Below are 23,233 nucleotides of genomic sequence, written 5' to 3'. Positions count from 1 at the left end.
AAGGAGGAGTCACATAATTACATGGGCCAGGGACTGTGCAAACCACTTGAAGGATGATGGGGCCCAAGTGTTACTAAATTTGAGACAGGAACCTGAACAAAGATGTGGCTGAAAGAGAAGGTACTAGATTGATTAAATACTGTAGGGATTAATGGATGCATACATTCATTTCCATATTTCCATCAATATTGCTGTATTATTTATTTATTTATTTGTGTTCTTATGAGAACATATACTATACTGTGAGGGAAATAATTATTTAATCCCCTGCTGATTTTGTATGTTTGCCCACTGACAAAGAAATAAGTCTATAATTTTAATGGTATAGGTTTATTTTAACAGTGAGAGACAATAACAAAATCCAGAAAAACACATTTCAAAAAAGCTATAAATTGATTTGCATTTGATCGAGTGAAATAAGTATTTGATCCCCTATCAACCAGCGAGATTTCTGGCTCCCACACACTAGTTATGTTCATGAGGCAGACAAATTAGTCCTCTCCCATTAGAGTGCTCCTAATCTCAGTTTGTTACCTATAGAAAAACACCTGTCAAGCAATCAATCAATCAGATTTAAAACTCTCCACCATGGCCAAGACCAAAGAGCTGTCCAAAGATATTAGGGACAAGAATGTAGACCTGCACAAGGCTGGAATGGGCTACAAGACCATTGCCAAGCAGCTTGATGAGAAGGTGACAACAGTTGGTGCAATTATTTGCAAGTGGAATAAACACAAAATAACTTTCAATCTCCCTCTCTGGGGCTTCACACAAGATGTCGCCTCGTGGAGTTTCAATGATCCATGAGATTCTCAATGAGAATAGTGAGGAATCAGCCCAGAACTACACGGGAGGATTTTGTCAATGATCAAGGCAGCTGGGACCACAGTCACCAAGAAAATAATTGGTAACACACTACGCCGTAATGGACTGAAATCCTGCAGCGCCCCCAAGGTCCCCCTGCTCAAGAAAGCACATATACAGGTCCGTCTGAAGTTTGCCAATGAACATCTGAATGATTCAGAGGAGGACTGGGTGAAAGTGTTGTGGTCAGATGAGACAAATTGAGCCCTTTGACATCAACTCAACTCGCCGTGTTTGGAGGAGGAGGAATGCTGACTATGACCCCAAGAACACCATCCCCACCAACGTCCAACATGGAGGTGGAAAATTATGCTTTGGGGGTGTTTTTCTGCTAAGGGGACAGGACAACTTCACCGCATCAAAGGAAAGATGGACAGGGCCATGTACCGTCAAATCTTGGGTGAGAACCTCCTTCCCTCAGCCTCGGCACATAAATGGGTCGTGGATGGGTATTCCAGCATGACAATGACCCAAAACGCACGGCAGCCAAGGCAACAAAGGAGTGGCTCAATAAGAAGCACATTAAGGTCCTGGAGTGGCCTAGCCAGTCTCCAGACCTTAATCCCACAGAAAATCTGTGGAGGGAGCTGAAGCTTGAGTTGCCAAACGTCAGCCTTGAAACCTTTATGACTTGGAGAGGATCTGCAAAGAGGAGTGGGACAAAATCCCTCCTGAGATGTGTGCAAACCTGATGGCCAACTACAAGAAACGTCTGACCTCTGATTGCCAAAAAGGGTTTTGCCACCAAGTACTAAGTAATGTTTTGCAAAGGGGTCAAATACTTATTTCACTCATTTAAAATGCAAATCAGTTTATAACTTTTGTGATGAGTTTTTCTGGACTTTTTTTGTTATTCTGTCTCACTATTATAATAGACCTACCATTAAAATTATAGACTGATAATTTCTTTGTCAGTGGGCAAATTTACAAAATCAGCAGGGGATCAAATAATTATTTCCCTCACTGTATATAAGAGCATAATATAGGCTAGTGTTTGGGGTGAAAACAGGACAGGTAGGCCTACAACATAGTCAATTTTCAATTAGGCTACATGTTACCATATATTACTTTTATCATAACTCGGGAAGACAAAAATAAATAGGCTAGACATTTATATGGTGGGTTTGGTCCTCTATCGTACAATGTGCCGACAGAATATTTCCAGTCAAGCCACTCCCCTTTAATTACAGAGGCGCTTCTGTTTTTTTCAGTGGATGTTCAGTGGGCTACTACCCATGTGGGTTTAGGGGTTGGGTGTCTGCTGTCGGTCGGCTACACAGAAGAGCAGTTGAATATCAAGATTCGTCCTGTAAAGGTAGACCTTAACAATCCCTCCTCGAAGTAAAAAGTTGGCGTGGGGCTGGTACAGAGCCCTGGCTCTAAGATCCCCATTTCTTCCTCCTGGTTTTGTCGTGCCGAGCGGCCGCCGATCTCCGCGGCTTGATGAATCGAGTAACGGGAAACACCGGGAATGAAACTTTGATGGAGATGAGCCGAGCGGAGTCTTTCAGTGGTGAGTTCATGGTAGTTTATAGTCTTGGGCGCTGTCTTTGATATAGAGGCCTATACCTATGACAGCAACACTGGCTATTTTCAGTCAGTTGGAGCCTATTATTATTATTTTATTTTTTTATTTTTTTATTTCAGTTGTTAACCTTTACTGATAGCCTACTAAGACTTTAGGCTACCAATAAATCTAATTTCAACACATTTCAACACTTCATGAACAACTTGCTTGAGTCACTTACTAGCCTAATTTTATATATTTTATATATATATATATATATATATATATATATATATATATATATAAATGTAGGGATGATGGGGTCTCTTTGGTCAGAATTAAACCTTCAACAAATTGAAGAGGAAATCAATGTGGTAACTAAAGAATTATAGGCTTAGTAATTGAGTGTAATATAGGCTACAGTACAACATATATTGTTTTAAACACTGTTCTCGTGCCAGCTCACTATCAGTATTTTAAATGTTATTTTCATGTTAAGCTTTACATGTTTTCTTGATAAATCTGAAAATTCCCCTTGAAGTTCTGGCCTACCCTTTAACGCTCCTCACTGCATCATGGTCAGCATTCCAATTTTAGCTTAACATGGTAATATTAGTGTTGGTGTCTCAGGCAGCCTAGTCGCACGCCCACTGCCAGGCAGCCCCGACAGCTGGCCTGTGGAAACAGACTGTCATAGGAAAGCTGTGAGGCGGTAGCCTGTAGCTGTCAGCAAAGCCATTAGGCCTAACTAACAGCAATGCAGTAATACAGTAATAATACAGCAGCTTCTTTCTGCTCTGCAGTTTCACATCATCTATGGTCGGAGAGAGATGATGTTCCCTGGCCATTTAATGTAATGTAATGTGTAATCTAGATCTCAATCCAACAAAATGTTCCCTGGCAATCTCTTTAGATCTCAACTGCAAAGTTTACTGTTCTAGGCGGTTGAGAGAGAATCCTTTGGCTCTGACCTGAGATTCATCTTTCAACTAAACATGTTTAGCTGCCTGCAATATGTTGCGTAAGGCACCTATCATATCATCTTGGTGATGAGATCAAGACAAAATATCAAAACGAAGGCACATGGAGGGATAAGACTCAACCATGTTTCCTACCAACACATGCACAGCTGAAAATGTAAACTGGTTGAACACAGATTTGACAGCTGTAACAGATGACCCTAAACGAGGAGAGGTCATCAAGGCCATTAGCTGATCTAGTTCATGTGTTAGGCTAGTGTCTCATGTTCACCCCGCAAGCTTGTATGTTGCGCTTCCTGCCACAGGAAGCTTTCTGTTTGAGGAAATTAAAGCAAAGCAATATGCCAGCTCGGAATCATCACGTAAATCAGTGAAATGTGAGTGACTGAATTACACAACCCGATGCCTCCCAAAATTATCTTGTGTTGCACTGTAATAAAACAACTCAGGGATATGAGGATCATGATGTTATTGCTCATATTTAAAGATAAACAACTCTCTCTCTCTCTAACTGTCTCTCTATCTCTCTATCTTAATAATCCCCCTCTCGTGTTCAAAGAAAGCTGTGGTGGTATAACTAAAACTGTACAGCTACGTAATATGCTCTCTGTGTTAAACAAAGGCTGGTCTGTGGTACTTTTCTAGTCATAAGGAGTACAGTATCTGGGTTTAGCAGAAGAGCACAAGTGCTCCATTATTGTATCCCGCTATGTCCAGCGTGCCAGCAGCTGTAGAGACTGTGTCTGTGCTCCACTGAGACAGATCATTATACATCCATCTAATATGGGCTTCCGACTGTAGAGAAGCAGACTGTGAGAATGTCATTTACTGGTCAGCTTAAGAAATGCTCTGGATGTTTTCAGTCAGTCAATAAACAGACTGACATGAGGATATCTCAAATCATGATTAGACTGGTTTAAAAATAAAAAATACAACAACAACAACTTTAAAAATGCTGATATGAAAGTGTTTCTGGTCGCCTAATTCTCAGCTTGATAAAATCCCCTGTTACCCTACAGATCCCCATGTGTCAGAGTCAGACAGTGTTAGGAAATGCTGTAAAGAATGCAGCATGGTTGAGAGGTTGGGATTACTCTGTTACTTTACTTTATCAGAGAAATAGAGGTGAAGGCTGAAGTCTCATTTACAAGGGTAACACAATGCACACAACAGCAATACTCAATACACAAAACAACAATTCACACCCAGTTTACCTCCTTACAAGACTGTATGATAAAGTACCCACAGACACCAGCATGATTAGCGTTGACCTGCCATTAAGTACACAATACAGGAGTTTAACAGACGTCTCAGAGTGTTCCTGTTTCCTTTCTTGGACAGTATACAGCAATACGCATACTTTAGTGAACTGTTGAATGCAGTGAGTCATCATGGTTTCTTAGGCTGTGAATCAGAGTCTGTGAATCAGAGCCTGTGTGCCAGAAGGAGAAAGTGCTTCTACAACTATCGCCCTAAACCTCCCCTCTTTGAGAGGCTGTTTTCAATTTAACATATTTTTAAACCAAAACTGCCTTTTTGACACTTTTCACTCTAGTTTTAGATCCAATGACAGCACAGAGATGGCATTCATTAAAAGTTTTAAACGAAATCCATGTAAACACCGACTTGGGTAAACTCTCTGTTCTCACTCTGGTCTCAGGGCAGCCTCTGATATTACAGACCATCAAACACTCACTGACAGACATTGGATCAGGCTTTCTGGCGCCGGCAGCCTTAAACTGGTTCAAATCTCACCTACAAGACAGATCAGTTTGTAGCCATGACAACCACCAAACTGCACTGACCTCTGACCTTCGGGGTCCCCTGAAGTCTTTCTGTACTTTGAACTGCATTTATTTGTACAAAACTGTGCTGTATAAATGCATTTGATTGATTGGACTATATGCTAAAGTTACAGTGCACCACGACAGAGGACACATACAGACCACAACAGTACAGTATCTGTCTGTCTGTCAACGCTCATGAGCCCAGAGTCCATGTCAGCTGTTCATGTTCCCGGCTCTGAACTGCTCTGCCGCCAACCTCTCTGTTTGAAGTCTCTCTATTGTACATAATTACAGTGGTACTACCAAGGTCATAATGCATCTCCCCTAATGTACAGTGCTGTACCATCCCCTTGCTAATTATTCACTGACAAAGCCCCTCTGTCACTTAAACATGTGCTTTTTATACTGCTTACTGTAAACATCTCAGCTGACCTCCATATCTTGCTGTCTTGCAGCTGAGAACCATGGCTACTACCCCAACCCCGTATCCGGTAATGGATCGCCCCAGCACGGACACCCCGAGGTAAACACGCAGCTCCGTTTATTACCTCCCTATGCAAGCAACGGACCCGTTTGCATACTCTTTTAGTTCAGTATGCAAATAGTGCTCCATGTATATGCCTTCATTTCCAGTGTTATATAATATAATGCTCTCGGTGTTACTGTAAGCAAAGCGTCGTCTGTGGTACAGTAGCTCCAATTTGGCGCTCATTTGTTTCCCGACCTTGTGCGATAAGAACCATTTTTGTACAGGCGTCCTCCGTGCTCCGAGGGCTCCCTGTCCCTGAGGAAAGTTGTTTTTGCGCCTCAGATTTGTTTTACTTCCCTTCCTTCCTGAAGTGTCGTAGCAACACTCATCATCATTTCAGTCGGTAGAGAAGCAGCAGCTCCCGACCCACCCACCAGCTCCTTTCCAGACACCCCCACCACCAACAGCTCCTCTCCAGACCCCCCCACCACCACCACCAGCTCCTCCATACACACTTCTCACATAAATAAAGAGCTTGAACATGAACGCCAACCTAATATCATTAACAATAAGGCCACAACCACAACTAGGCCTACACAGCCACACAACAATGCCCGGAATCCACACAGCACACATGCACACTCTCACCTTTCACTGTATGCAGCAGACAGGTCTATCACAATAAGCCCTTCTCCCAGCAGCCGTTTTAAGATGTCAAAGCACAGGTGTAATTTAAACGTTTTTTGTGCGTGTCTGTAAGCCAGCACACCTAGGATAGCGTTTGTCCGGTTATCACTCCCTCCCTCTGTTGAATGTTGACCTGCATTTCTCTGTTGGCACCACAAGAGGCAGTAGTCTTTATGGGACTACCAAACCTTCACACGTTCATCCTTTCACTCCAATCTTTTTATCCCTTACCTTTGTCCAGAAACAGCTGTTGAATCAATTGCAGCAAAATAGCTAACGTTACAGGAATCATCAGTGTAACTGCTTTAGCCACTGACCGCTACCATTAATGTGTGTCTTATTGTGCTGGATTAGCATTGGAAGCATTGAAACTGTTGTGTCCATGCGACAAGACCTATCTTAATTTATCAGACATTATTTCATGTCATTTCAATTCACATACTTCAGTGGCATGACTAGCTACCAGTCCTGAACAGAAACAAGCCAGCCACACACATATGCCAGGCTGGACCTGGCCTGGTTTAATCAACCATTATTTAACCAGGTTTAGGACTGGCCCTGCATTTCCAGCCAAAAATAGAACATATTTGTGAATCCTGTACATGTTTTGAACCATGAATATTGGACATTGTATGGTTTAAAAAAAACATTTGGGTGACAATTGCAAGTGACAAAAGATTTTTTCAGAGACCCCCCCTCCCTTGTCAAGGCTTTCAGGGGGTCTCAAATGTCAATCAGGGGGGGCCGAGACCCCCGTACCGCCCAATATTTTGCACACTGCTGTTCACATCCTTTCCGATTGTTATGTAGGCTAAGTGGGAGAATGCTACTCTTTCCCTCTTCTCATTTGTAGTTTCTCCTCTGCCCCCCTCCTTGTCCTGTACAAAGTTAACTCTAACCCTTGATGACTGTGACTCCTGCGGGTCGCTTCACTCCAGCCTGCCCTCCCTGGCCCCCTCGGGGCACAGCGACAGCCCGGAGGCTGAGCCCATGTCCGTAGACCGGATCAGCACCCTGACCGGGGTAAGGCAGGAGCCGGGCGCACCGCCGCACCCCCCCCGTGTGTCTGGAGCGCGTGTTTGTCCCGTCCGTATTCACACCCGTCTCTATGCGCTCACTTCGAAGTTGAGCACGACTACCCCTCTGTGTGTGCGTGTGCTGTGTTAACTTCCCCATATCTGTTCTCTCAACATGTGTGTTTATCAGAGTGTGTCTGGAGTCAAGAGTACAAAAAGAGCAGGTGTTAACTGTGATTGATTGTAACTTGTTTTCTGACCCCTGTTGTGCTAAAGTTACCCTAGAACCAGGTGAGGGATAGTGTTGCCAGCGTTGTGTAGTGCTGTAAGCGGGTGACTGGGTGCTGGTGTTACCCCTCTGCTGTGTTGTTTGTTGGTCCAGTCCACCCCTCTCACGGTCTCTGGGTTCCTCCACAGCTCTGGAAAAAGCGGGCGCTCTTCCTGAAGCATCGCTCAAGGGTATGGCATGGTAAACGGGCTCGATGTGCATATGCTACCGTATGTTCATGTCTGCTGTTCATGTCTGCCGTGAACCACTGCTGGACTAGTGGTTCGGATTTTTTTTAACATTTTATTAACTAGCAATTTGGGAAGTACGCAGTGATCACGGCATATTGAGTTGTGTTAAAACACACAAATATAAGTTAGAACATTTGTGTGAGAAAGTGCGTGTGCCCAAGCATGTTTGGTTAGTGGAACAGAGTCATGGAAAAATACTGGCATGTAATGTATTAGTGATGCATCATGCACCTCGTTAAAATATGGCGCTTTCAGCTGTTTTATCACCTGTGATTACAGTCTGCATCAGCGAAGAGAAGCCTGCTTTAACGTAAATAGAAATGCTACACACACACACGCGCACGCACACACACACGCGCACACACACACACACACACACACACCAAAGTGAAGTCTCTTTCATCTGAAGCCTCCTGATATCTACTTAAATGTTTAAATGACATGCATGTAGGTCTAAATGGTATGGGTAGGCCTATATTATCCTATGGTGCCATGGGCTGTCCCCATGCGGTCACCAGAGACGACGTGGTACCAGGCAGCCCCAGGGCCAGCCCAGGGTTAAATAGGGGGGGGGGGGGGGGGCAGAAGCACCAGGGTCTGTCATGGGCGGACCAGGCTTGGGTGTGCGTGTGTGAGTGTGCTCTAATCATGGCCCTGTCCTGTGCTCATGATAGGACTGAACTTTAGTGTGTGGCTCATGCTGGGGTCCAGTTCCCACCCTGACCCCGTCAGATGTGGTCGGGCTCCAGAGCTGTGGGACTCGTTTTTACGAGCAGCTCTAATCACTCTGCCCTTTGACAGCATGATGTAGTGTTTCCTCCTTTCCGCAGATACCCCTAACGTTTAGAAACGTAGTAATATTGATTTTTGCATCTTCTGACCCTAACCCTAATGCATTGAGAAAGTTGCATTCTTCTTTGAAATGTACTGTTAGTATAATAATCCACATTTAACATCACATGTCATCATGACACTTTTTTGCCTTTTTTTGGGTGTAGAAACATGAAACCTAGTCCTGCCTCTCATCCAGCACAACCTATAGTCTGGAAGCCAGTACTTACAGGACAACTACCCCTTTCACAGTAATTACTCTCCCATTGCCCTGTTCTACATTTATCCTCCTTAACTCCTGTATGAAAGCGGTCTGTATATCAACACGCCCTGTGGTCGGGCTTCGGTCGGTGAGCGTACAGTACAGGGCAGGTTGGAGTGGAGGGATACTGCGCATGCAGGGGACTCAGCGTCTGTAATCTGTCATTACAGGGAAATTAGAGAGAGCTCCAGCAGCGCCGGCTGCAGGGATGGGAGAGGGCGCCCTCCCCGCCGTGCGCAACAACGTCTGGCTGCATGGCCGCACGGGGCCCTCGGTCAGGAGCTAATTCCAGGGCGGAGGAGGTTAAAAACGGCCCGTGCAGTGCATGTGGAGAGGGATGCTCCTAGTTGGCATGGGCGCCGGAGGAGGAGGCAGCAGAGATGGAGTGGAGTCCTCTACTTAAAACACATGTTCTGTTTACACTCCTCTCATGATGATAATCATTCCCCTTGGCTCTCTGATTGGATGAGACTGTTATCATCCCCCCTGGATCTCTGTACCTTGATCCCTTACTGTCAGGTCTTCAGGTTGTCGTTTCAATTGATTTTTCTTTTAACCTCGTGTAGCCGATCTGATGTACTCGTGTTCTGTTTTCCGATTTCAGGCTCCATCACAATACCTTGGTCATGTACAACAACGGCTGTTAAATGATCTGGAATCTTGAATGTGCTGTAGAGAGGTATTGTGATGTCATCCCCTCCTGTGCTGCTGAGCTCTGATTACAGTAGTGGGTTGCTGGCAGGGGCTGTGTACTGGCATGCTGATGTCATCTGTAGGAGCCTTCTCTCTCTCTCTGTCTGTCTGTCTGTCTCTCTCTCTCTCTCTCTCTCTCTCTCTCTATCCCTCCCTCCCATTCTCCCATTCTCCTCCCTCTCGTCTGGATATCTGAGTGGATGTGGGCTTGTCCTGGGATGTAAGCGGGACTGGACGGAGCCCTTCCGCTCTGGAAAGTGAGCGAGTGAGAGAGGGAGCGAGTTGGTTGGGTCTCGACTGCGCACCCCGGGGAGAGTCTCTCTCTCTCTCTCTCTCTCTCTCTCTTTCTCTCTCTCTCTCTCTCTCTCGCACGCCTAAAACGTCCGGGCTTTCAGCCGATGCGGCGCGACGGACATATAGGCAGAGGGTGATGGAGGTAACGTGCTCTTCTTCTCCCCTCCCCCCCTGGGCGCGGTGCTGGCTCCATGGCTCTGACTGTCAGGGCCGCAGTAGGTGCTGTGGGGAGCGGGGGTGGGTGAGGGGGGGGGGCTGGTTTCGCTCATTCTAAACGAGCGGGGTCTTCTTGTCCTGTCCAGACAGCTACAGTAGCAATGCGAGGCATGCGGCTCTAGAATACGTGGAGCAATACTTATTTATAGCTTTGTGAGCAGCTGTGGCAGCAATGACCGTTCTCTCTCTCTCTCTCTCTCTCTCTGTCTTTCTCTCTCTGAGCATTCCTGGTAAAAGCAGAGGAAAGTGCAGGGTGTTTGTTTACAGGGCCGCATGGCCTGGCCTGCTGCAGCTGCTGGGGGTTGGTCGTTTTGTACCGAGGTCAGCGTGTATGCTGGCCTAAAGCACCTCCGCAAACTCTAGAACAGATTCCAGACCTGCTGGAATCTGAGGATTTCAAAGGTCGAGCCAGACAAAGAATATGATGTTTTAACATAAAGTAATGAAGTAAATAGACTCTAGTTCTTTCATTTTATTGTTCTGAAGTCTTTTCTCATTGACGTTTGATTCAGACTGATCCACATACCCTTGTTACCAGATGTAATCTCAAGTGCCTGTGTTTAGCAAGTTGGCTGGTTTTATCTCCCTGGATCTGGCCTGGACAGCCTGGAGGCCTTCCCCAGAAAATGCTCTAGATGCAGCCTGGACACAAATCGCTTCTTCCAACCCACTCCACAGTACACAGAGCCTCTCCTGCCATCAGCATGTTATCAGTTTTTGCCGTGGAAGGACTGTGGTGAACGTACTATATGTATTGTACCTGTCTTTATACTGTACACACACTTATTACTGGGTTGCTTTGGATGGCTCCGTCGGTTTTCAATAACAGCTATGACTTTGCCTTGAGATGCTTGTATAGTGCAGGTACTCAAGTCCCAAACCGGACTGAAGGTGCATCTGTTTTGGTGAATGCAGCCGGTATATGTACTCCTGGAGAGTATTGAGTTTGTGTCATCGTCTCCATTCATTCTCTCCCCACAGGTTGACAGGAAGCCACAGAGTAAAGACTCCGTCTTCTTCCGGGACGGAGTGCGGAGGATTGATTTTGTCCTGTCCTACGTGGACGACAGAGATGGGGAGAGGAAACAGGTCAGATTCTGTTCAACTCACCGTTTCTCACCATTCTGTTCAACTCACTGTTTCTCACCATTCTGTTCAACTCACACTTTCTCACCATTCTGTTCAACTCATCGTTTCTCACCATTCTGTTCAACTCACCGTTTCTCACCATTTTGTTCAACTCATCGTTTCTCACCATTCTGTTCAACTCACTCCGTTGTTAAGTCGTATGTGTAGCTGCGGGTTTTCTGTATCTCTTGGTGCTGGTTTCCAAGCAACAGCACAGGAACGACGTTAAATAGCACAGAGGTGAGTCACAGTGAACATTACTCACTGTGCTGTCATAAACAAACCCAGACTCCACTTGATTCAACTCTATTATAAGTTTGGTGTATAAATATTTATCTTGTCAAACTGGACATGATATGAGCAGACAGGGCTTAATATAGCACAGGTGTTTGACTCATAAGATTGCACACTGTAGCTAGCACTCCTGATAGAGCTGCATAACCTACATTCCTTACAATAATAAATTCAGCACTTTGAGATTGTCTGACAATGAAAGGTGCTTTATAAATAAAATGAATTGTGTTATTGACAATAATTTCCCAGCCAGCGAATACACTCAGTATGGAATGTTATGAGGATGCTGCTTCTATCTATAGGTGACCTTGTGTTCCTCTCATAAATTAATCTGATTTGTTATTCACCCGTGTTTGCATGCTGAGTGAGAGGCTTTGTTTGAGGCAGCAGCTCCCGGGTGGTGAAACGTCTGTTGTCTGTTACTGGACTGTTAGATCTCACACCTCGGTGTGGCTGCCCCAGGTCGGTCAATCCCTCCTGTCTGCCGTGTCCATCTGACTCTCTCTGCCCTCCCTCTGAGGCAACACGCTGACCCCAGGCCGAAGGCAGGAACTCACTCACTCTTTCCAGAATGTGGGAGTTCCCGCACACGGGGCTCCCACTTCCTGCTTCTGAGGATTAGATGATAAAACTGTGAGATATTAGGGGAAGTTGCATCTATATAGTATATCAAACAAAGACACATTACAAGTTACAAGCTATCATGTATCATGTGCCAGCGGCCATCAGACTCTAACAGTGCCTGGGTGTTGTGGATGTGTGCATGTATGTATGTATATATGAGTATTATTATACATATTTATACAGACTGTATGTATGTATGTACTGTATGTACTGTATTTATGTATTCTATATTTTACGCATACTGTATATGTATATTCCTGGTTCTCTTTTATGTTTACTCGCTACTATGTATAGTCTGTATTCCAACCTATGCTGTACTTTCCCACTGCAGAAACACCCAGATTTCCCCCCACAGGGATTATTAAAGTTCATATCTATCTATCATATATTTTTTCATCCACAGGAGAGGAGGAGGGAGTTCGAGGCAAACCTGCTAAAGCAAGGTCTGCAGCTTGAGACAGAGGATAAATCGGTGAGAGACCTGAAGTTCATGTGATTACATCTGTCTAAACCAAATTATAGGCCATATACAGTACCAGCCTGCAACACGATATTTTTAGCAGTACATCAGCCTGGCCATCTCTGGGCAAATGTTTTTGTACGGGATAGTGTTTCCCTCTTGCGCCACCTGGGGGAGACAAACCAATGCAGAATATTTGACTACAACTGTCCTCTTGACCCAGAACAGAAAAGTACTGTAGTTCCTTTTCACACCATTTCATTAAAGGGGGAATGTCATTCAGACAAAAATGGCTGATAGAAATAGTGTTACGCATCGTAATCATGACCGTCAGCTAGTCCTTGGGCCTCTGACAGTGTTTCTCTACAACCATCTGCGTGCGTCTCTCCTCCCTAAGGATTCTGATGACGGGAAAACGTATTTCCTGAAGATCCACGCCCCGTGGGAGGTGCTGGCCACCTACGCCGAGGTGCTGAAGATCAAGGTGCCGTTTAAAATCAACGACATCTCCAAGAGCAGAGACACGCCCATGGACTGGATGTTCACGCCCATCCGCCTGCCCGAGCACGTCATGAACCCCGAGCCAGACTACTTCACCACGCCCTTCAAGAAGGACAAGGCCGACTTCTTCCTCATCAACAACAAGGACACCCTCTTTCCTCCCTCCACCCGCAACAGGATAGTGAGTGGTCAAAACTAAGGCTTTCTAATACCATGATATGGCTTATAAACCTGCAGTGACTTTAGAAACACTTGTTGCATAAAACATCCATGACTTACACTTTTAGAAAACGTTAATGTCCTCAAGGAGGCAGTTTGTTGTACAGCGCACATTAAAAACACAAATAGATAAAAACACAAACAAAAACAACAATAATACAATTATAAATAATACATCATCACAGTTCAGTTTATCCGAAGGACATGTCAGCATGAATTACAATATCATGCGCCTGTCAATAGTATCCTGTAGCCTAGATAAAATCACCTAAACAAACTGCTGCTGCTCGCCACAGTGCAGGGCCCGGAAGTTAGCTAGCTAGCTGTGGGCAGCTAGCTGTGAGCTTCTAGCTAGCTGTGAGCTTCTAGCTAGCGGTGGGACAACCATGTCTTAGCGAGCCGAGCACTGTAACAGACGTCCTGTCTCCCTGGCAGGTGTACTACATCCTGTCTCGCTGCTCCTACGGCAAGGGGAGTGGCAGCTGCGAGGACAAGAAGGGCATCAAGCGCATGCTGAACAACGGCTCCTACACCGCTGCCTTCCCGCTGCACGACGTAAGACTGCCAGAACAGCTCCGTCACACGGATAACGGTGCCATACTGTGGGGGAAATGCAAAGAAAGTAACTGTGTCACCCCGTCTCCCTGTGTGTGTGTGTGTGTGTGTGTGTGTGTGTGTGTGTGTGTGTGTGTGTGTGTGTGTGTGTGTGTGTGTGTGTGTGTGTGTGTGTGTGTGTGTGTGTGTGTGTGTGTGTGTGTGTGTGTGTGTGTGTGTGTGTGTGTGTGTGTTCAGAGTCGGTACTGGACGAGGTCGAAGGATCCCAACTGCGAGAGCGAGAGATACAGCCTCTACAAACACTGGGCCCGGTTCTTCTGCTTCTTCAAAGAGCAGCCCCTGAATCTTGTGCGGTGAGGACAACGCTCCTCCTTTTTTTAAGATGTTTTTGGGGGCGTTTCCGCTTTTGTTGGATAGGATAGTGAAGATTGACGGGAGATATGAGAGAGAGAGAGAGAGAGAGAGAGGGGGGAAGACATGCAGAACAGGGTAAGGACTAGCCTTCATAGTACTCGCCTTTACCCGATGAACCACCAAGGAGCCCCTTCCTCCTTTTTTGTTCCTCTATGTTAAAACACTAGACTGATAGAAGCCTACCCTGGGAGAAGACTGACCCGGGACTGTGTTGGTGTGTGACTGCTAATTCTGTGTGTGTGTTTGCTTGGAACAGGAAATACTATGGGGAGAAGATTGGGATCTACTTTGCCTGGCTGGGCTTCTACACAGAGATGCTGTTCTTCGCTGCGCTGGTCGGCCTGCTCTGCTTCATCTATGGAATCGTCACCTACGATGACAATGTGTGGAGGTGTGTGGGACAAATTAATAATCCATTCTTGGAATCATTGAAGAAATGAATCCAGCCGTCCTTCAATAATCAATAAGGAGAACCAGTATTTCCATAATATTTCTTTTACGTGAGAAAGAGTACAGTGATAGCAAAGTTAGGGCAGTCCCAGTCAGATATACAATTAGACAAAATCAGAAATGCTGGTTCATGATTGGCACAAAAGGGATCCACAAGTCAAGATATGAGCTTGTTTTGTCTCGGTTAATCCAGAAGACAAAACAGAAACGAGGAGTCGTTCATTCAGGCCACAGCACCCTTGTCAAGGCCAGGAGAGAGACAGCAGCTGGGGCACAGACATAACTCATCCCTGACTGCTATACAGCCATAGGCAAAAGCAAGAGCAATATTACATTACAATACTGTCACTTAGCAGACACTGATCAAAAGCAACTTACAAGCGACTTTGCAATAATTGCACTTACAATAATTGCATTTAACATAGGTAGTCAAGTCATACTACTACTCGCCAGAACTCACAAGAGTCATGTCATCTTTAATGAAGTAAGCATAAGCAATAACATTTCTTTAACTTCCACAGGTGAGGCATGCTGAAGAAGAGCTTATTCTTTCACCCGGTGCTGAACTCATGTGGTTTAATTCATTCGGGTGGGGACCTGACACGTTACTATCTCCTCTGTCGTTGCTCTTCCCCAGTCAAGAGATCTGCAACGAGGACATCGGGGGTGAGATCGTCATGTGTCCTCTGTGCGATCAGAAGTGCACCTACTGGAAACTCAGCTCCACCTGCAACTCGTCCTGGGTGAGACTCCCTGGCTCGGTGTTTGGCAAAACGCAGAGCGCAGCTTTTCGATTGTGTTACCTAATGATGAAACTTGTGAGTCACTGATAATACTTCTTTCCCTTCCAGCAATCGCATATGTTTGACAACTCGGCGACGGTGTTCTTTGCCATGTTCATGGGCATATGGGGTGAGTGAGTATAACGGCAGATGTGCGAGCCTACTGTAGCCCAGAGCACCGTCTAGACTAGCGGTTGCTGCCTATTTATACAGGTGGATTTTGGGGGGTTTAGTGGTCGTCAGTTGTAAACTCCTAAAGAGAACCCACTACAAAAAATACCCAGTGTAACCGTTCTGAACACCAAATCATCGCCTATTTCCTGGACGGCAAGGGTTTCCGTGTGACCTCTAACCCCCCCCACCCCCCCCACCCCGGCTCGTAGTGACCCTGTTCCTGGAGTTCTGGAAGCGGCGGCAGGCCCGTCTGGAGTACGAGTGGGACCTGGTGGACTTCGAGGAGGAGCAGCAGCAGCTGCAGCTGCGGCCTGAGTACGAGGCCAAGTGCACCAGCCGCAAGAAGAACCGCATCACCCAGGTGGTCCCTGGGGAGGGGGGCGGGGCGCTGCTTAGATACTTAAAATATCCTTATCGGGACCTTGGAAGTCCATGTAAAAAATGTTTTTGGGGAAATTACTTTGTAAAAATGTCTATTTCTTAATATTAAAAGCGTCGGCTATCTGAGTCCATGTGTGATATCGGGGGATGTGAGCTGTTATATGTGTGCGACATTTCGTTACCAATAACGTCATAATGTTGCATCGGACGCAGATCACCCTGTTGCTCAGACGTTACTCTGGCGTAGGTGGAGATCAATGAAAGAATGTTAAAATAGAGGCGGGAAGAGGGGGGCGGTCCTTTGCCCTGACCCCTCCCCCCCCCCCCCCGTCTGATCCCACCCACCTAGGAGATGGAGTGGGTTCTTGAAAGGACTCCATCTCATCTAGTGGGCAAATTGCTGCTGTGCTGGGCCACCGTGGTTCTCTGGGTAAGGCTGGTACTGACCCGGGGAGGAATCCCAGTTTGAGCTGGCGCAGGTGTGCTTTGCAAGTGTGGCCTGTGGCTTGTGTTGATCACTTAAACATTGTCCAGAAGACTACAAGTCGGGATGTCCCGACTTAATGGCAGCACTAGACCCAGTGAAGCATGAGCAGTATGTGTTAAAGGGTATGCCTTAAAAAGCACAGGTTCGCCAGGAGATTGTTTGGTGGACTTGTCAGTGTGACATGTCTACACTCGGAGCTGTCTGTGTGTGTGCACGTGTGCGTGTGTGTGTGTGTGTGTGTGTGACACACCATGGTAACCAGGGTGACTGACTGTCTTGTCCCTGTTTGCCTGGTTGGTCTGTAGGAGATGGAGCCTTACTTACCCGTAACAAGCAAGTGTGCTCGTGCATGCCTGTCTGGAGCCACCGTCATATTCTGGGTGAGCAGCCTTATTCCTTTTTGCTCCGATCCATTGTCATTTTCATCCTCATCCAATTCATCCAAAAAAACATTACCATTGCAGTTTATCAACATCGTCACTGTAGTTCATCAACATTATCATTGTAGTTTATCAACACTATCATTGTAGTTGATCAACATTATCAGTGTAGTTTATCACCATTATCATTGTAGTTTATCAACATTGTCGTAGTTTTTACTTCACTATCCCTCCCATTCTAATTACTTAGCACATTTTAGCATGGGGCAATGTTAAAGATTAGCACATAATATCTTAATTATTGAAAGATGTCAAATACAGTTATGCTGAATGTGCATGTGAGTAAAAGCATGTAGACCGTTTGGCTATAGTGCATTGTGTATTAGTGTCTTGTGTGTGTGCTTTCCTCTATGTGTGGTATTTATCATATATATTATATCATATTTCAACATTTATCATTTCAACACATCTACACATCTGTCCCTCTCGTGTCCTCCTCACGCCTATGGCTGTGCCCTCACCCTCCCTCTTTCTCTCTAAAGATCTCGTTAATCATCGCCTGCATCGTGGGGGTGATAGCGTACCGGCTGGCGGTGTACGCCGCCTTCGCCAGCATCATGAAGGACAGCCCCACCAACAACCTGCACATGGTGGGCTCGCTCATCACGCCGCAGCTCGCCACCTCCGTCACGGCGTCCTGCATCAACTTTGTCATCATCATGATCCTCAACTTCATGTACGAGAGAGTGGCCATCTGGATCACTGACATGGGTGAGGGGACACGGCAGCCGGCGGTGTTAAACACACTCATGCTCAGCCTATGGGATGTATTACAGTCCAGTTGAAGGTCATTGTCCTGTCTGTTGAAGGTTGTGGTTTTAATAGATCATTGTTTTATGCTGATGTATTGTTTGAGTAGTAATCCTCACACGTACTGTACAATTATATCTACACTCATTTTTGATAGAAATTGCATGGTTTTATAGAAGCCATGGGTGTAGAATCTCTTGAAACAAGAAGTCAGGGCTGCATTGAAATTCAGCAAACAGAGGTGACGTTTGTGGCGACCATGTTTTCTTTGAACGGTTACATTTGAACAGGGAGCCCTTCTGTGATCAATGATTTTCTGGATGATATATTTTGGATGTAGTCCCGCTAGTACAACCTAATTTAACGTTAGTTAGAAGTAAAAGGGCCTCTGGTATTCAATCCATTAATTCAATCAATCATACAATTACATTTCCCTCAGTGTCCGTTTTTGTTCACCACAAACAACCTTTTCAGACCCTTTGCTTGTATTTGCCATGTTCGCTGAATTTGAACGCACCCCAGATGTTACAGATGATTCTGATTTGCTGTTTTGTTTGCTGTTTAGGTAGTAATCCTCACATATACACATCTTATACACATATACTCTCTTTTTGAACAGAAATCCCAAAGACCCACATGGAGTACGAGAACAAGCTGACCATGAAGATGTTCCTCTTCCAGTTCGTCAACTACTACTCCTCCTGCTTCTACGTGGCCTTCTTCAAGGGGAAGTTTGTGGGCTATCCTGGAGAGTACGCTTACATGTTCGGCAGCGGGAGTAAGCTGAGAAATGAGGAGGTAGACAACAACAAAACTATGCTACCTTCCCAGATAGATTCATTTAGATATTTATATTTCTAGATATTTATACACCATTACTTCTGATACCTGGAGAGATCAGAAATTGGCCATTAATTCCATTATATTATATTATCCATATACAGCTGGAACGCTGGGGGCGGGGTTCTATTCAGAGCAGTATGTCTATTGGCTGGCGGCTGGGATTGGTATTTTATGTTAAAATTAGCCAAAACATAAATTAATTAAAAATCCGTCCCTCGCGTTCTGTCCGGGATCCATGCGGATACCCGTACCAAATATGGATGCTGTTAGACCGATGGTGTCTGAGGAAAGTCCAGACAGACAGACAGACAGACAGACAGAGACAGACAGGCAGGCAGGCTGACAGTAGCTTATTATTAAGTAAGATGTAAGATATAAGATATATGTTGGCTGTGTTTTTAGATGCCTTTCTCTCATCTGTCGTGTGTCTGTCTCCCTCCGTCTCTGTGTCCAGTGCGACCCGGCTGGCTGCCTGGTGGAGCTGACCACTCAGCTGGTCGTAGTGATGGCCGGTAAACAGGTGTGGGGCAACATCCAGGAGTCTCTGTTCCCGTGAGTAGAGTAATACGACCGTCACCACAGCACTCCGCTGCTCAGCCAACACGCCCTCCCCTGATCACGACACGTTACTCACACAAGACCAGACACAGCAGGCCGGCACGGAACAGTGTCTCAGACACTGTGATGTGACATCTTCAGCACCTGTTGTATTTATATACAGTATTTGCTACTCTTGCACTTTGGCTTTAGCACTAAATAGTGCTCTTAGTCGCTTTTTAGAAAGGAGATGCACTTGACTTGTGAGTTCTGGCGAGTAGTACAGTAGTACACTGACCTACGTTAAATGCAATTATTGGACAGGACGTCGCTTTGGATAAAAGCGTCTGCGAAATGATTGTGATTGTAATGTAATGTGATGTGATGTGATGTGACCCCCAGGTGGCTAATGAACTGGTGGACCAGCAGGAAGGCTCGCAGCCACCCCGAGTCTCTGTACAGCCGCTGGGAGCAGGACCACGACCTGCAGTGTATGGGTCAGCTGGGCCTCTTCTACGAGTACCTGGAGATGGGTGAGCTCAGACGGACGGACGGATGGACACACACAGACAGACAGACAAACAGAGAGGCAGTCAGACAGAGGCAGGTTGACAGACAGACAGACAGACAGACGGACAGACGGACGGACGGACGGACGGACGGACGGACGGACGGACGGACGGACGGACGGACGGACGGACGGACGGACGGACGGACGGACAGACAGACAGATGGAAGGACAGAAAGACTGCACTGAGGATTATACAGTCACAGCAATGTCCCCTGCTTTCCTGCAGAGGGCGCCGTTTCCCTTCTATCTGACCCTCCCTGCTTCTCTGTGCCACAGTGATCCAGTTCGGCTTCATCACGCTGTTCGTGGCCTCCTTCCCGCTGGCCCCCCTGCTGGCTCTCATCAACAACATCGTGGAGGTGAGGGTGGACGCCTGGAAGTTCACCACCCAGTTCCGACGGTCGGTGGCATCCAAGGCCCACAGCATCGGCGCCTGGGAGGAGATCCTCAACGGGGTGGCTGTGCTCTCCGTCGTTACCAATGTGAGTCATCACCAGTGATGACAATGTACAAACTAACAATCAACCAATACAGTAATACAGTAGCAGAGTACGAAAAATACAAAAGTAGTGACTGTACCAGGGGTAGAGTAGAATAATTATTTAAGTACAGTAAGGAAATGACTAGCATCAGTGGCATTTATAAACTACAGCCTCATATATACAGTATCAGTTAATAATTCTTGAAGTGTTTGCAGGGGGATAATGGATGGGAGCTGAAAGGAGTTCCAGAGTTATACGCTGGTCACCCTCCCCCCTCACGGTGTAATTACAGCTCTTCTGTAAACCTCTACGGGGTTCTCCAGATCTATTTTCCCTCAGTCCCTCATCTTCCACCCCGCAGGCGTTCGTCGTGGCCTTCACCTCCGACATGATTCACCGGCTGGTGTACATGTACGCCTACCAGCCGCACGGCGAGCACACCATGAAGGGCTACATCAACAACAGCCTGTCCGTCTTCAACATCTCCGAGTTCCAAGACCACAACAAGCCTGAGGAGAGCCCTGCCTGGTTCAACAGCTCCCTCATCACCACCTGCAGGTCAGCGCAGACGCGCACGCACGTGTGTATGGGTGCCTCTGTGTGTGTGTGTGTATGTGTGCCTCTGTATGTGTGTGTGTGTTTGTGTGTATGGCTGCCTCTGTGTGTGTGTGTGTGTGTGTGTTTGTGTGTGTGTGCGCGCATGTTTCTGTGCCTGCGTATGTGTGTGTATTTGATGTGCTTGTCTATTTAAGGTCATCGTCACTGATCTGTTCCTTCCCCGTAGGTATCGGGACTATCGGAACCCTCCGGACCATGAGAAGCGCTACCTCCACTCCATGCAGTTCTGGCACATCATCGCGGCCAAGCTGGCCTTCATCATCATCATGGAGGTAGAGTAGGACTCTAGCACCCCCCCCCCTCCCACCAGATAACACTGACCCCCCCACTTCAGCCTGGGAATACTGCTCAAACAGATTCTGTGTGGTTATTTTAGTCTTATTTTTTATTTTACCATTATTTATCCAGGGAAGCTCACTGAGACCAAGGTCTTATTTTCAGTGGAGCCTTGGTTACACAATATATCAAAAACAATATAAAACAACATACAGGTAGAAACAATATAACAATGTACAAACACATTCATACATTGTACACAATTAAATACAATGACAACATTATCTAAAACATACACAGACCTCAACCCCATATTCCTGAATCATAATATGTTTAAAAAATGTCCAAAGGCATCCAATTTAAAAGACTCCTGAAACCTATTCCATGCTTTAGGTGCACCATAACTAAAATAAGTCTTGCCAAGTTTAGTTTTGACTCCAGGGACCTCAAGAGCCAACCAACCCTGAGACCTTGTCTGGTAATTGCTTGAATGCAATATAATAAGGGATGTTAGGTAGTTGGGTAGCTTATGTAAGATACTGTAGCTTTGTACACATTCAGGAGCTGGCGCTGTGCTCTCCTCGCAGCCAGGGACGGCCAACCCACTGTCTGATACAAATGACAGATGACATTCTAAAATGATCACCAGCAGTGATAAAAGGAAGTTATGGTTGTCACTAGTATCACACATCTTCCCATGCCGCTGACATCCACATATAAACGGCCGTAGCTATATTCCTTGATGACCAGTGCGGATTTTCCACCGCAGTTTCGCCGACTCCGGTGAGCGGCGGCCAGTCTCTGACGGACCGTGCGTTTCCTCTCCTGTCCCCCTCAGCACGTGGTGTTCCTGGTGAAGTTCTTTGTGGCCTGGATGATCGCGGACGTCCCCGCGGACGTGAGGGCGCGGGTGAAGAGGGAGCGCTACCTTATCCAGGAGGACCTGCATCAGTACGAGGTGGACAAGCTGAAGATCCAGCTGAGCCAGAGCGACGGCCACAACGACTGCACCTGCGCCTCCCCTATGATCTACCCCTGCCTGCCCACACACGAGGTCCTGTCTGAGTGCCTCTAGCCCGGCTCCCCCACCCAGCCCCCAGCCCCTGGGTCCTCAGCTGGTTAAGGGTGCTCCGTCTGGGGGGGGGGGGGGGCTGGGGAAGGGGGTTAGGGGGCTAATGAAGATCCCCCCACCTATTCCCAACCCTGTTCCTGTCTGCTGGTGACGTTCTATATATTTGATGTAGCGGCTTCGTCGCGTTGGCAACGTAGTGGTGCCAGTTCAATCTAAGACCAATTCAATTTCCGTCCACCCATGACCCATCATTCTCTCCTGTTCACACGATTACATCATCACCAGTGACTAGCAGGGCACAGAGATGAGGCACGTGGTGACAGCTGCTGTACAGTCTGCAGGCAACGCTGTAGTCATAAACTTGAGGGTTGAGATCACAATGCCCGTGTTTAATATTTACTGTATATATCTCTAAGGAGTTCTACTCTGAGATAATCACACTGAGCTGAGTGGAATCTCCTTCACACTGCTGTACAAACACTGTGTTAACCTAGCAGTCATGGGTCTTGGCATATCAAAAGTCATTACTTGAAGTGGCACTATAAGTAACCAAAGACAAAATGCCTTAATATTTTGTAATATGTAGTTTATCATTTTAAGTGGGTTTACTTTCATTACTATATTAGAAGAAAAGTAATATAATTGGAAATTTAAAATATATAAAGTATCATTAATTTATTCATTTTTGATCTCTGCTGTTCAATGATCCACTTATATGTTTCTATATTCAAGCAATACCATCTCCCTAAAGTTACTTAACTTAGAAAAGTTATTTTAAAGAGCAAAAGTAAATCTAAGGTTCCAAACTTTATTATATATATATATACATATATATATATATGTATATATATATATATATAATATATTATATATATATATATAATATAATATTATATTATATTATATATATATATATATGTATATATTGTACAATATTTACAACAAAGGTTTGTCATAAACAAGGGAGTAAGTCTGTGAAGAACAGCTGTGTAGCTGAACAATCAGAAAACATTTTAATACCATATATGATAAGCCATATATCTTCCCACA

At 45.9% G+C, this 23,233-nt stretch overlaps 1 protein-coding gene across 1 annotated transcript; it reads left to right on the top strand.

The window, feature by feature from the left end:
• Nucleotides 1-588: 588 nt before the first annotated feature.
• Nucleotides 589-22,186, top strand: ano5a (anoctamin 5a; the record flags this gene model as incomplete). The annotated part of the gene is made up of 24 exons (XM_084452465.1): nucleotides 589-693; nucleotides 1,323-1,472; nucleotides 4,371-4,386; nucleotides 5,594-5,661; nucleotides 7,183-7,317; nucleotides 7,728-7,769; nucleotides 11,107-11,214; nucleotides 12,575-12,643; nucleotides 13,029-13,313; nucleotides 13,787-13,906; nucleotides 14,144-14,259; nucleotides 14,577-14,711; nucleotides 15,408-15,513; nucleotides 15,622-15,682; nucleotides 15,936-16,087; nucleotides 16,457-16,537; nucleotides 17,517-17,745; nucleotides 18,404-18,582; nucleotides 19,082-19,179; nucleotides 19,567-19,697; nucleotides 20,012-20,217; nucleotides 20,579-20,775; nucleotides 21,002-21,107; nucleotides 21,950-22,186. 24 exons carry the CDS (start codon nucleotides 589-591, stop codon nucleotides 22,184-22,186), a joined length of 3,132 nt encoding a protein of 1,043 aa, XP_084308591.1.
• Nucleotides 22,187-23,233: the final 1,047 nt, after the last annotated feature.

The sequence above is a fragment of the Borostomias antarcticus genome (assembly GCF_949987555.1).
Source record: "Borostomias antarcticus genome assembly, chromosome: 18".
Classification (NCBI taxonomy): Eukaryota; Metazoa; Chordata; class Actinopteri; order Stomiiformes; family Stomiidae; genus Borostomias; species Borostomias antarcticus.
The sequence above is the reverse complement of the archived record's forward strand: the minus strand, read 5'-3'. Positions and strand labels throughout refer to the sequence as shown.